Raw genomic sequence first — 12,873 nt, forward strand, 5'->3', positions numbered from 1 at the left:
GTCCCACCCCCCAACCCCTGCTGTCTCCTGGAAACCCCAACCCTGCTCTGGGGCTCTGCCCTCCAGGAAGCTCCTACTTCAGTACCAGGGTTTTGGAGAAATAAGAGGGAGGCTTGAGTGCCAGGGTTATTGGGCCAGGAGGCCCCCTCCCCAGAGGCTCCTGGGTTCCTGGGATCCACAGAAGCTTCTCTGGTGGGAAAGGGTCTGAGGTCCCTGCCCCCAGTATAATGGGATTATAGCCTGAGCATTAGAGTGTGGACTGGGAGAGGCCCTGCTCTCCCAAGAGACGTGCCAAGGGACTAAGCCCTTCCTGGTAGGGAAGTGCTCCCGGGAGAGGAGAGCGCCAGAAGTAAGGTGATACCGCTGGGAAAAGCCGCCGGGCCATTCTGAGGAGTAGGCCTGAGTGGCCGAGGATGCAGAGCTAGGGAGGGGGCATCGAGCTCCCTGTGGGCAAGCTGCCTTCCCGTGGCCCCCGCCCCACCGTGGGGCACAGAGGCCCCATACTCTTCTGGAGTTAGCAGTTCACGGAAGAGTTGACCCCCGCCTGGAGGCACAGGGCCCCAAGTACTGTGAACCTGGAGCTGAGGACCCTGCAATCCCGTCCAGGAGAACTTTCTGGGGTGAGGAGGGGTTTCTCACACTGCAGGTCAGATCACTCAGTCCTCAGCAGTTCTGCCTGCTCCCTACGCAGCCCTGCCTCTCCCAGCCATTTGGAAAGGATGAGTCCTTCCTCCAGGTGATGGTGTCCCTGGGGAGTGGCCCAGCGCAGATGCATATCTGCCTTCCTAGGCCCCACCAGACCCTCCCACCAGCTAGTGCCTCCTCAGGGCCTGCTGTAACTTGCCCCTCAGAGCGGAGGAACAAGACAGAAAGAGACTGAGGTGTACAACACACTATCCTCTCCATAAACCAAAATTATGCGTGCAGACATTTGTTTCCAGTGGTAATGTTGTAACTGGTACCCACACTAGCCCTCCTGCTGTAAATAACCATGAATCTTGACAACAGAGGCCCAGTTACTGTTTTCAGGAAATGGATAACAAGCAGCACAAGACTTCTATCTCTGGAGGGTGGGACCCCTGAGATGAGACCCACAGATGGCACCTCACCTCCTCTGAGGGGTGGAGGCTGGAGTCCAAGCAGATGCATGGTCCTTCCAAGCAGAGAAGGCCGATCGGGGCTCGAGGAGTTGAGGGAGCTGAAATCTTCAGGGCACAGCAGCAGAGAGATGGCTGCGCCCAGAGGTCTGTGTGGCAGTTCCTTTTGAGTCAATGGCTGAGGGCTGGGCTGTGTGTACACAGGGTGAGATGACCCAAGAGAGGTTAAGGGCACGACAGAGCTACTAGGAGTGAAGCAGTGCTGGAGGCCTGCAAGTTGTGGCCCCGCCAGAGTGGACACAGCTCATTAATATCTAGTCCACTCCCTGGGCATCCAGCTGAGGCCTGCAAAGTCTGATCCTTACCAGTCAGGACCAGTAGAGGGAGACTTACTCCAGTCCTAATCCCCGAGACCTTGATAACATGCACAGAGACAAGAGTTTGGAGGCCAAATCCCACTAAGTTAGAGGCCCTTGGGAAATGCCATAGGTTTTCCACAGATGACCTTGATGAAGCACAGAAGCAAGCCCAAACAAGTGCAGAGTGATTTCTCAGTAAATAAGCTGCCTGCCAGAGCAAACATCAACACTTCCGTGGAAAATAACCAAGTCCAGACTCTCTATGGCATGTCATTCACAATGAAAATTGTCTAGACATGAAGAGAAACAGGAAAATGTTACTCAAAGTCAAGAAAAAAAAAGCAACCAATTAAAAAATTGTCTGGCTTTACCAAGCAAGACTTTGAAGTAGCTATTATAACTATATTCAAAGAATGAAAGGGGAAGCCACCTCAGGGGTAGGTGGAGCCAGACCCCTAGCTCAGGTGGGAGGGAAGAAAGCTTTCGGCTCCAGTCAGAACCTGAGCAGCCAGCGGAGGCTCTGGTGCGGAGATGAGACACAGCATGTATAGCAGCCCTGTGCCCAGCACATATCAACGAAATTATTTGGAGGTGACAACTCTGGACGAGATTTGGAACCCATCCCACATGGAGAACAGAGTCACCCTGATTCAACACCTTCCAGCCTGTCAAGCTTCCAAAGGCTCTCGTGCCCCGGCTGAGATTCAAAGTACAGGTGCTTCTCCCCCCTCCTCTTAAAAGACATATAAGAATGATGGGACGTCCCTAGTGGCGCAGTGGTTAAGAATCCGCCTGCCAGTGCAGGGGACGCGGGTTCGATCCCTGGTCCGGGAAGATCCCACATGCCCTGGAGCAACTAAGCCCGTGAGCCACAACTACTGAGCCTGCGTGCCACACCTACTGAAGCCCGTGTGCCTAGAGCCTGTGCTCGGCAACAAAGCCACAGCAATGAGAAGCCCGTGCACCACAAGGAAGAGTAGCCCCTGCTCGCCGCAACTAGAGAGAGCCCGCGCAGCAATGAAGACCCAACACAGCCAAAAATAATAAATAAATTTATAAAAAAAGAATGATGAGTTTCCCTTATAACTGTGTGCAGCACCCAGGAGCTGTAATAGGGAAGAGCCTTGTATTCTATGGCAAGGTAATTACTAAAGGGATGTTGCCTATTAGCTTAAATTACACATAATGGCCCATCACTGGGAACCATGTCTCCCAGGTAAAGAGCGTGAAGCTAAAATACCTTTGTTTAGCTGACATGAAATATCCCAACCAGGCCCACCTGTGAATGGCTGTAGGGAGGAAGAAATTAACACAGCCCTTCCAGAGTCTGGCCAGAACCAGAACTTTCCCCCCTCCCCTTTTAGCATTAGAACCCTGAATTCTAACTCGGGGAAGACGGTTCTTTGGGACACTAGTCCACTGTCTTCTTGATCTGCTGGCTTTCTGAATAGTTGCTGTTCCTTTGCCCCAACACCTCGTCTCTCAAGTTATTGGCCTACCGTGCAGTGAGCAGTTCGAGCTTGGACTCGGTAACAGAGCCGCCCTCTCAAGCTGAGGGGCCTTCCTTCCATATCTCCTCTATTTTTTATAGTCTTCCTGTGTGGTCAGGACACTCAAAATGGCTGTCCTCTTGCTCTCTGTACATCCCCTGCCGGACCAGTGCCTGCTTCACTTACACCCTACTCACATGACTGACCTTTCTACATACTTGCGCTAGGCCCCAGCTAGAGATCGTTCTTATCAAAGGGGTGGTGAGGGGCGTGCCCCTCTAATGGTTTCCCTGGTAACTAATGAGCCCACCTGATGTCAATTCTCCCTATAACTAGTAATCTCCCTGCCCTGTCCCGTCACCACCACCCCCACACACACCGTCCTGGGAGCGAAGGCTGCTGCCATGTCCTGCTTGCCGCCCCGCCGCACACGACGGGGTGTCGTTCTAGGACGTTGTCTCGGACACTTAAGCTCCTCCACCCATTAAACCACTGATGTCTCTGTTGCTGACGACGGGCTCTTTCTTTGATCTTGAAGCTGGGTAAGTACAGGCCTTGTAGGCCTGTGGGGTGCCGCCCAACACCTCTTTTATTTCATTTTTCTTCCCCTAACTACTCCTTCCAAAACCGATTTGTACTTATGGACTTTGCTTCACATTCTACATGAGTTAGGAGTGCTTCTAGCTGCAAACAAGGTGATTAACACTGGCTGAAATGTTTCTCTTGTAATAACAAATGCATGATGAGGACGTGTCACCAGCAACATCAGAGACCCAGGATCTTTCCCTCTGTCCACTTAGTGAGATGGAGCAGGACCCTGAGGGCCCTGCTGAGTACAAATCCTTTCCCTGTCCCGTTCCTTTTTGTAGGAAATAGGTTTCGTTCAGCCTTCTTGGCCTTCCCTGAGTTCCAAAGGGCAGATTCAAAGCTAATCAGGGAAGGGAGGGGATGCAGAAACAAAGGAGGAGCAGTCACGAAACAATAGTGCAGCCTTGGGGCAGGGTCCTGGCTCCTCCTCAAGGAATAGACGTAACAATATCTTTGAGCTCTTCTGCAGGAGCTAAGGCCCCCACCGAGTTAGAGGATTGTAACCTCAGGCTGAGCCAAGATCCTAGAACACTGCCCTGTTACCTCACCACCAAACAATCAGAAGAAAGTCACACCCTGCAGCCTTCACCCCAAATTTCACCTATTAAAATCTTCTCCTGGAAAACCATCGGGGAGTTCAGGTTTTTTTGAGCATTGAACTACCCTTTCTTGTTTTCCTTGCTTGGCCCTGCAATCAACCTTTCTCTGCTCCAAACTCCGATGTTTCGGTATGTTTGGCCTCACTCATCGGGCACATGAATTTGCATTCAGTAACATCGGTGCCACAGCACTCTTTACCTGTTCCAGCTTCCCTGGCTGTTCTGGTGGCCATGTGACTTCTTCAAGCCAGTGACATATGGGAAATTAACATCCCTACTGGGCTCAGATGGTGTGTATCTAGTATGCATTCATCCCGCTTTCTCCTCCATTTCACCTGGACGATCCAAGGATGCTGGGCCCCAGGGATATAAGCAGCCTGAGTTCCTGACTCATCACCCATGCAGGTCACAGTGTGATGTGAACAAATACGCTTCCAGGGCTTAGTGGTTTCTAGCGCATCCTGACATACATTCTCCAGGTTGGCTTCTTTTTTTTTTAAATATAAAAAATTAATTAGTAAACTAATTCTGGCACCATTTGTTGAAAAGACTTTTCCCCCTTGAACTGCTCTGGTGACACTGTTGGGAACTCTATGATAGTAGAAGCGTGTATCTGTGGCTGGGCTCTGCTGTGTGTCCCACGGATCCATCTGTTGGTCCCAGTGCCAGCATCACAGTCTCCATACTGTAGTTTTGTGAAATGAAAGTCATATTTTTATGGCAAGACAAGAGATATTCAAACAAAACATAAATCTCTGCTCTTTGACCTCCCTTCTCCCCTCACTGTGCACCGTGTATCTGCATTAGGCATCAGGCAAACCTCCCCCATCAGCAGGAATACCTGCTCAACTGTAAAGACCAACATTCTCCCATCATCAACAAGACAACTCCTTAAGGGATAGCATTTTTTAAATGTTTTTTTAAAACTAATTTAATTTATTTTTGGCTGTGTTGGGTCTTTGTTGCCACACGTGGGCTTTCTCTAGTTGTGACGAGTGGGGGCTACTATTCGTTGCAATGTGCGGGCTTCTCATTGCAGTGGCTTCTCTTGTTGCGGAGCACGGACTCTAGGTGCATGGGCTTCAGTAGTTGTGGTTTACGAGCTTTAGAGTGCAGGTTCAGTAGTTGTGGCTCACGGGCTTAGTTGCTCCATGGCATTTGGGATCTTCCCGGACCAGGGCTCGAACCCGTGTCCCCTGCACTGGCAGGCGGATTCTTAACCACTGTGCCACCAGGGAAGCCCAGGGATAGCATTTCTTCCTGATCTTGTATGGGGTCACGTGACCCACCAGGATGACACTTAGATCTGGATCATGTAAATTGTCTATAATACGTCGTTTGATGTACAGCCTTCTGTCTTAAAACTTACATAACTGTGCCTTGACTTCTAATGGGTGGAACAGTTCTCAGAGCTTTCTGAGATGCTCTTCCTGGGTTATAATCCTCACATTTGGTTCAAATAAAAATTTGCATTTATTTCTTAGATCGACAGATTTAAAAATTTTTTTAATATTAAAAAAATTTTTGGCTGCCTTGGGCCTTTGTTGCTGCACACGGGCTTTCTCTAGTTGTGGTGAGCAGGGACTACTCTTTGCTGTGATGTGGGGGCTTCTCCTTGCACTGGCTTCTCTTGCTGCGGAGCAGGGGCTCTAGGAGCGTGGGCTTCAGTAGTTGTGGCACGAAGGCTCAGTGGTTGTGGCTCTTGGGCTCTAGAGTGCAGGCTCAGTAGTTACGGCGCACGGGCTTGGTTGCTCCATGGCATGTGGGATCTCCCTGGACCAGGGCTCGAACCCATGTCCCCTGCACTGGCAGGCGGGTTCTTAAACACTGCGCCACCAGGGAAGTCCCTACAGATTAATTTTCCGGCACTTCCTAGTAGGTCTTGAAGTCAGGCTGTGTAAGTCCTTCAACTTTGTTCTTTTTAAAGGTTGCTTTTCGTTTGTTTGGTTTTGCGGTACGTGGGCCTCTCACTGTTGTGGCCTCTCCCGTTGCAGAGCAACAGGCTCCGGACACGCAGGCTCAGCGGCCATGGCTCATGGGCGCAGCCATTCCACGTCATGTGGGATCTTCCCGGACCGGGGCACGAACCCGTGTCCCCTGCATCGGCAGGCGGACTCTCAACCACTGTGCCACCAGGGAAGCCCCAAGGTTGCTTTTTATATTCTATGTGTTTAGCATTTCCATATAAAGTTTAGATTCAGCTGGTCAGTTTTTTTGGTAATGTGTTTGCTGATTTTGGTACCAGAGTAATGCTGGCCTCATAAAACGAATTGGAAAATGTCCTCATCTATTTTCTGGAAGACTGTGTGTAAGATTGATGTTATTCCTTCCCTACATGTTTGATAGAATTCACCAATGAAACCGTCTGATCCTGGAGATTTCTTTATGGGAATGTTTTTGTTCAATTCAAATTATGTAATAAATATAGGGCTATTTCAATTTTTAATTTCATCTTGGCTACTTTTTAAATAACGTCTTTATTGAGACATCACTCACACATCAAAAAGTGTACAGTTTTGAAGTGTATAATTCACTAGTTTTTTTTTTTTTATTACATTCACAGAATTGTGTAACCATCACCATAATCTAATTCCAGAATGAAGTTAATTCCCACTGGGTTTCTTGCTTTACTCTGCACTGCCCCCTACTGTTTCTATGTTCTCGGAGTCTCTGGGGCCAAGCCTCACCTAGTTAAGCCTCAGCTGGGGATGGGCACGTCTGGCAACTCAATTTTTTTCACCGTTGTTTGCGTGTCTGAGAATGACCAGGAAAGTAGATGTCGATTTTGGGGTTACAAATAAGTTTTATCATGTGGGTGAATTTGGAAACACAGAGTCTGCAAATAACGAGGATTGACTTTTCATCCCCTCAAAGTAAGCCCATACCCATCAGTGGTTATGCCCCATACACCCCAACTCTCCCCAGCCCTGGGGAGCTGGTCCATTTTGCAGGTCACCATTCCTCTGTGCTTGCTCAGTGCCTGGCATGCAATTACATGGGATGGACTGATGCTGAGTAAATAGTTGTCCAAAAAAATGTTAGATGGAGGTGCTTCCCTGGTGGCGCAGTGGTTGAGAGTCCGCCTGTCAATGCAGAGGACACGGGTTCGTGCCCCCGTCTGGGAGGATCCCACATGCCGCGGAGCGGCTGGGCCCGTGAGCCATGGCCACTGAACCTGCACGTTCGGAACCTGTGCTCCGCAACGGGAGAGGCCACAACAGTGAGAGGCCCGCGTATCACAAAAAAAAAAAAAAAAATGTTAGATGGAGGGCCGAGTACACACAATTTAATTTTGAACCTTAATTAACAAAATTTTAACTTTGATTATAGATCTATTATATGTGTACTATACGACATATTTTGTTATTTGTAAAATAACAAAAAGTGGGAAGAGAAAAAAACATTTTTATCAATTTTTGTACTTTTCAGGGACAATCACGTAAACATTTTGGTGTGTTTCCTTCCAGGCTTTTTTCTCTCTGAACAATAAATGGACCGCCCACTTGGGCAGATCATGCAGCCTCAGGGTGCTAGCCAGTCCCACCTCCCCTTAGAGGGTGCTGGAGGGCTGGGGGTGACTATTTCTCTGCACCTGGTGAGGGAGGAGTCTGTGCCTCCGAGGTGGTCGAGCCTGGAGATCCAGACCTGAGGCGGCTCCAGCTGGGGGAGGGGCAATTTGGTCCAACTGATGCTGTCCTGGGTCTGTGCTGTGTGGATGCCCCAATGGGCTGCGGTCTGGGAGGCTCAGTGTGTGTCTAGGTCTCCGGGGCTGTTACACATTCACCTCTGGGACTGTGAGGGGAGGTGACTGCTGAGCATGGACAGTTCCCAGTGACCTGCCATAAACCCCTCTCCAAGGGACCTTGGTCTGACCACTCAGCCCATGCTGACTCCAACCTGCTTACTGGGTATTGCTGGCCTGCCCTACACACACTCACACACACACACCTGCCCACACATACACAGCCACACACGTTCGTACCCACATGCATACGTTTACACAGCAATTCCCACATACACGCACGCACACATGTGCTCACCCAGGCACATACACGTGTACACGTCTGTGCATGCACGCACACACGCTGCTTCCACAGTGTGCTGAAAAAGCAAGCATGACGCTCAGGCGGTCTGCCTCCTGGGGCAAGTTCTGTCATGTTTCCATCATTCCCTGCAGGCCCCCCCGCCCCCCGCCACATACTCTCCAACTCACACTGGAGAGCCCAGTGGGCAGCTTAAGGCTTGGCTGCACTGGCAGTGCGGTAGGGAACGCAGATCTGCCTGGCGTGGAGCTGGTCTGGGGCAGAGCCTTCAGGGGGAGGAGCTGGATGCTGTGTGGCCCTATCCGGAGCTGAGCTGCCAGGTGCCACTGGTTAATTAAGACAATGACCGACAGAGAGTAACAATCAAGGCTTTATTCACTCGTTGCAATAGCAGAGCGAGAGACCAGAAAGCAGGCGCTGGCTCCCCTTGTTCTGTTTCCTCCTCCCATGGAAAGGCACCGTCAAGGTCAAGGTGGGTCAGCTGGTGGGATGGGGATGCCTCACTGCAGAGAGGGCCTCACACAAAAGGCTCCTGCTGTTTCATGGACTTGGGGCCCAGGGTGCAGGAAGGGAGGACCAGTACTGAGCAATGAGTCAGAGTGGAGAAAAGTTCAAGTTCCCTCAGTAAGAACCCCTTGGCCGATGGCCCCCAAGAAGGTGGCCTCTGAATGGAGATGCCCTGGTTAGCAGTAAGCTGTGCCCAAGAGCACAGCCAGCCAGAGGGCCTGCACCCTTGAGTGCGGCTCCGCTCAGAAACAGAGAGGCCCTGTCTGGGCTCCAGAGCCTGGTGTGGGGAGGGCGGCTTCTCAAGGGAACGGAGCGTGAAGCATCTGTAGTCAGCTTTGCTAAGCTGCGGCATCTCACACACAGCCCTGGCCTGGAGTCCCCCCTCCAACGGGTGAGGGGAGCAGGACGGAGCCCTGGGAGTCAGATGTCAGCCCCCTCCCAGGTCCCCGGACCCTAGGGTGAGACCCTTCCTGTGAGAGCTGGGGCTGGGCCCCTGGGCAGGCACACAGCGCTGTCCTCCTCTCCCACAGTGCCAGGCCGCCCGGGCCTGCCCCGGGCTGTGGGGAGGCCTCCAAGCCAGCTGGAGTATTTGCTGGGCGCCCTCATCTCCCTGGATGAGACCGTGACTGTGGCCTCCTGGAGCCCAGGACGGGACAGCACTGTTCTTGCTCCCTCAGGCAGGCGTCACCCACTTGCACCTGGGGCAGAGCCAGAGGCATATTTGGGTCGGACGTCGAGGTTCACCGAGAGGTGAGGTCACTCTGCTTCTGCTCAGGACACCAGTCCGTGTCCGGGTAAAGAAGGCAGTGGACGGACTTAAACCTGGGAGGGAAGTGGGAGTCAGGCTGCAAGACGGGTGGGCTGGCCCCAGCACTCCTCCCCACTGCTGGCTCACCGCGTGGGGTCCTGCTGCAGGCTGAAGCCTCCGGCCACGTTCACCACATTATGTGGGTTCTCAGGACCCCCATAGCTCAAGGTGACCTGGGAGAGAGGAGGAGGGAGAGTCACTCTCCGGGCCAGGGCCTCCCACCCCATCCTTCACAGGAGATACCACTCGGCCTCCTGGTTTCCTAGCGCCTCCCACTCAGCGCTCTCAGGGCAGGCTCAGGAAGAGCACTGAAGAGTGATGGGGGCTGAGAGGCGTGGCCAGCACAGAAGACACCTCAGGGAGGTGGCTGGTGCATGTGTAGGGGCGAGAGGTCCCCAACCCCCTGCCCAAAGCTGATCCCCCCTCCCTGGGCCAGGTCTGTGACTCCTGTCACCCCTGAACCACTGCCCATGGCCCGGGTGCCCTGGGCCCACCCACCTGGGAAGGCGCAGCAGCTGTTCTTTACAAAAGAGCCCCCGTATGAGCCTGGGAGCCCCCTACAGCCAGGACCCTGGGTCACAGCAGCCAGGGTCCAGGGTCCACGGCAAAGTTGCCGCAGCGCTGGAACCTACCCCCGCCCTGAGCCCTTGTTCAGCCGGGAGCCCATCTGGGTGCTGGGGAGCCAGGTGGGGGCAGGGGCCCGAGGCAGGGACACCTGCGGAGGCAGCAGGGGCCCAGCGCGCCTACCTGCTGGAGCAGGGTGTCGGGCGGCAGCCTCTGCAGGCTCTCCAGGTGGGAGTGGAACAGCGAGCTGTGCAACAGACGGGCGCCCAGCAGCCCCTCCACAATGTAGCCCACCGTGCAGTCGTCCGGCAGCCGCACCCGCTCGGCTGTGCTCATGAAACTGCCCAGGCTGGGGAGCGGAGGGGGGACAGGTCAGTGCCTCCCCAGCCCTGGGCAGCTCCATCTGCAGCAGCCAGCGCCTGCCTGGCCTTCACTCACCTGGCCCATGGGCTCATCTTGAGTGCAAGGCCTCTGCTCAAGCAGAACCCGGCCCCTCCGGTAGCAAACCAGAACTTGACCGTGGTTACCTGAAGGGAAGGGAGCCACCGATCAGGTCTCTTCACCCCAACTCTTCGTCTGGGCACTCCAAGGGTCGTCCCCAAGCTGCTCCTTAATGACTCCCTGGTTAATTGGCAGAAGCTTCCCAGGGCACAAGGACACCGGGGCTTCCACAGCCCAGTTGCCTGTGGTCCCAGCCCCTCCCGCAGTCCCACCTTACTTACCCCACTTCCTGAAACACTGCATCTGGGTGGATCAGGCACCTGTCCCAGCCCTTCCCTGCTAGAGTCTCCATGTTCTCAGCAGCCCCTCCCCGGCCCCAGCACTCACGGTTCCACCTCCTTGGACCCTCTCGGTAGCCTCGATGGGGTGGTCCAGGCTGGGCCGCCCCAGATAGACGTCTTGGCTGGGTGAGAAGGTGGACAGCAGCTGCAGCAGGCCTTCGGGGTTTACGTAGTTGTCATCGTCCACATGGCAGAACCACCTGGGAACGTGCAGTCTCTAGAGTGAGCCGGGCTCAGGGGGTGGGGATGGGGGAGCCCCTGGCCCAGGTGGGGGTCTCCGGGGGGCATGGGCGTGGCCACCACATACTTGCGTCCAGACTCAATGAACTTGTCGTATTCCACTGACATTTTGCAGCACAGAGCCTGGCGTGTGTGCACGGCTGAGCAGTTGGTGTTGACGACATGGCTGCCTGCCCATTGGAGAGATGGAAGCATGAGGGCTGGGGTGAGGCCTGCTGCCAGCCCACCCCACTGAAGTCGGGCAAAATGCGGCTAGCTGGTCGGCACAGGGCCTGTCCTGTTCAAGGTCCGGAAGTCGGACCCAATCACAGCTCTGTCTTGACCTCCTTCAGCTGATCCTGTTGCTGCCCTCCGAGGTCCGGGCAGATGACGACCACTTGGAATCTCACGGGAGAAAACCCACCAGGAAATAGGACTGGGGTGGGACCACACTGCTCTGGGCAGGACTGGAAAGGATGGTTCCCTGCTGGCCCATCTTCAGGGGACATGACTCCAGCCAGAGGCACTGGGAAGTCAGCCAGTGGCTGAGGGAGGCAGAGCATGGCTGGTAGGGTGGGGCCCTGGACTCCAGGCTCTGTCCTCTACCAGCTGTGTAGCCTTGGACAGGTGCCTTAACACCCCCCCCCCCCCCCCGCCACCCCGGGCCTTTATACACAGCAGGGGTCCATGTGGCACTGAACCAAGGGATAGCTGAGAAGGAGGCCCTCAGACACGCCAGCAGGGCTGGGCTGGGGAGGGCACTCACCTTCCTGGAGCTGTAGCTCAGGGTCATCCCCGTCGGTAAAGATGAACGTCTATAGAGAAATAACCTGTGAGGTTTCAAGAGGCACCTCCCAGGGACTCTGGGCCTGGCAGGGCCTTGGCCCTGTGAGCAAGGGTGAAGCTGGAGAGGCAAGGGTGGGCTTGGAAGGGATGGGGTCCAGGAGAAGGGAGGGCGGTGTCCCAGTGACAGCCTGCTAGTACCCTCAGCATCCCCAGTGCTGCTGGGGCCAGGCTTGCTCTTGCTGGAGGAGTTTCTGTGGTCTCAGCCCAGTGTCAGCTGGGAAAATCCACCCAAGCCTGGAGCCCGAGAAAGGACAGGAAAGGGTGGGCACTGAGGGTCCTGGGTCTCTGTATACTCAGGCCTGCGGCCTGACTGCCATGCTAGGGACACAGCGGTGGGTAGGGGGTCCTGGGGTGGTTATCCTGGATGAGGTCCAGGGCGGGGTTGCCAGTTTGGAGATGAGGGCGCGGGGTCCCAAGGCAAGGATGCCGGGGTAGGAGTCCCGGGTGGAGGATCCCGGCGGTGGAGGTCCTGAGGGCGGAGTCCGGGGGGCGGCTGTGCCGGGACTAGGGATGGAGGAGGTCCCGGGCCCGGGGTCCCAAGGTCAGGAATCCGGGGAGCTGGGATCTCGGGGCATGGAAGGGTGCCGGGGGCGGGGGTCCCGGGGTCCGCGGGGTCTCGGGACGGGGCCCACCTGCCGTCGGGCCCGGGAGATCCAGGTGCGCAGCAGCAGCCCCAGGCGCGGCCCGTGGTTCTTCCGGGTGGTCTTGACCGCGATGAAGACGTCGTCGGGCCGCAGGCGGGGGGCGGTGGCGGGACGGGCAGGGGGTGCGTGTGGGCCGGGGCCGGGGTCCGGGGCCCGGGTCGGGGCCAGCGCGGGCGCGCGGGGTAGCGGCAGTGGCAGCAGCAGCAGCGCGGCCAGGGCCGCGGCCAGCGCGAGGCAGGCCCGGCACAGCGCCCCCCGCACGCGGCTCATGCGGCCGCGGGACCCGCGGTCACCGCCCGGCCAGGAGCGCCGCGGCCCCTTTAAGAG

General features: G+C 55.2%; 1 protein-coding gene across 2 annotated transcripts; it reads right to left on the minus strand.

Moving 5' to 3' along the window:
* Positions 1-9,423: 9,423 nt before the first annotated feature.
* RFNG (RFNG O-fucosylpeptide 3-beta-N-acetylglucosaminyltransferase) lies at positions 9,424-12,859 on the minus strand. Of its 2 annotated transcripts, none has more exons than XM_065896921.1 (8): positions 12,535-12,859; positions 11,823-11,871; positions 11,145-11,247; positions 10,884-11,037; positions 10,494-10,582; positions 10,239-10,404; positions 9,579-9,664; positions 9,424-9,505 (listed from the first exon to the last, which is right to left on the minus strand). In XM_065896921.1, exons 1-8 carry the CDS (start codon positions 12,814-12,816, stop codon positions 9,424-9,426), a joined length of 1,011 nt encoding a protein of 336 aa, XP_065752993.1. In that variant the 5' UTR covers positions 12,817-12,859. The 2 variants fall into 2 exon arrangements, with proteins under 2 accessions (XP_065752993.1, XP_065752994.1); XM_065896922.1 differs by having other exon boundaries at positions 11,145-11,243; positions 11,819-11,871; positions 12,535-12,816.
* Positions 12,860-12,873: the final 14 nt, after the last annotated feature.

This window comes from Phocoena phocoena, chromosome 19 (assembly GCF_963924675.1).
Source record: "Phocoena phocoena chromosome 19, mPhoPho1.1, whole genome shotgun sequence".
Taxonomy (NCBI): domain Eukaryota; kingdom Metazoa; phylum Chordata; class Mammalia; order Artiodactyla; family Phocoenidae; genus Phocoena; species Phocoena phocoena.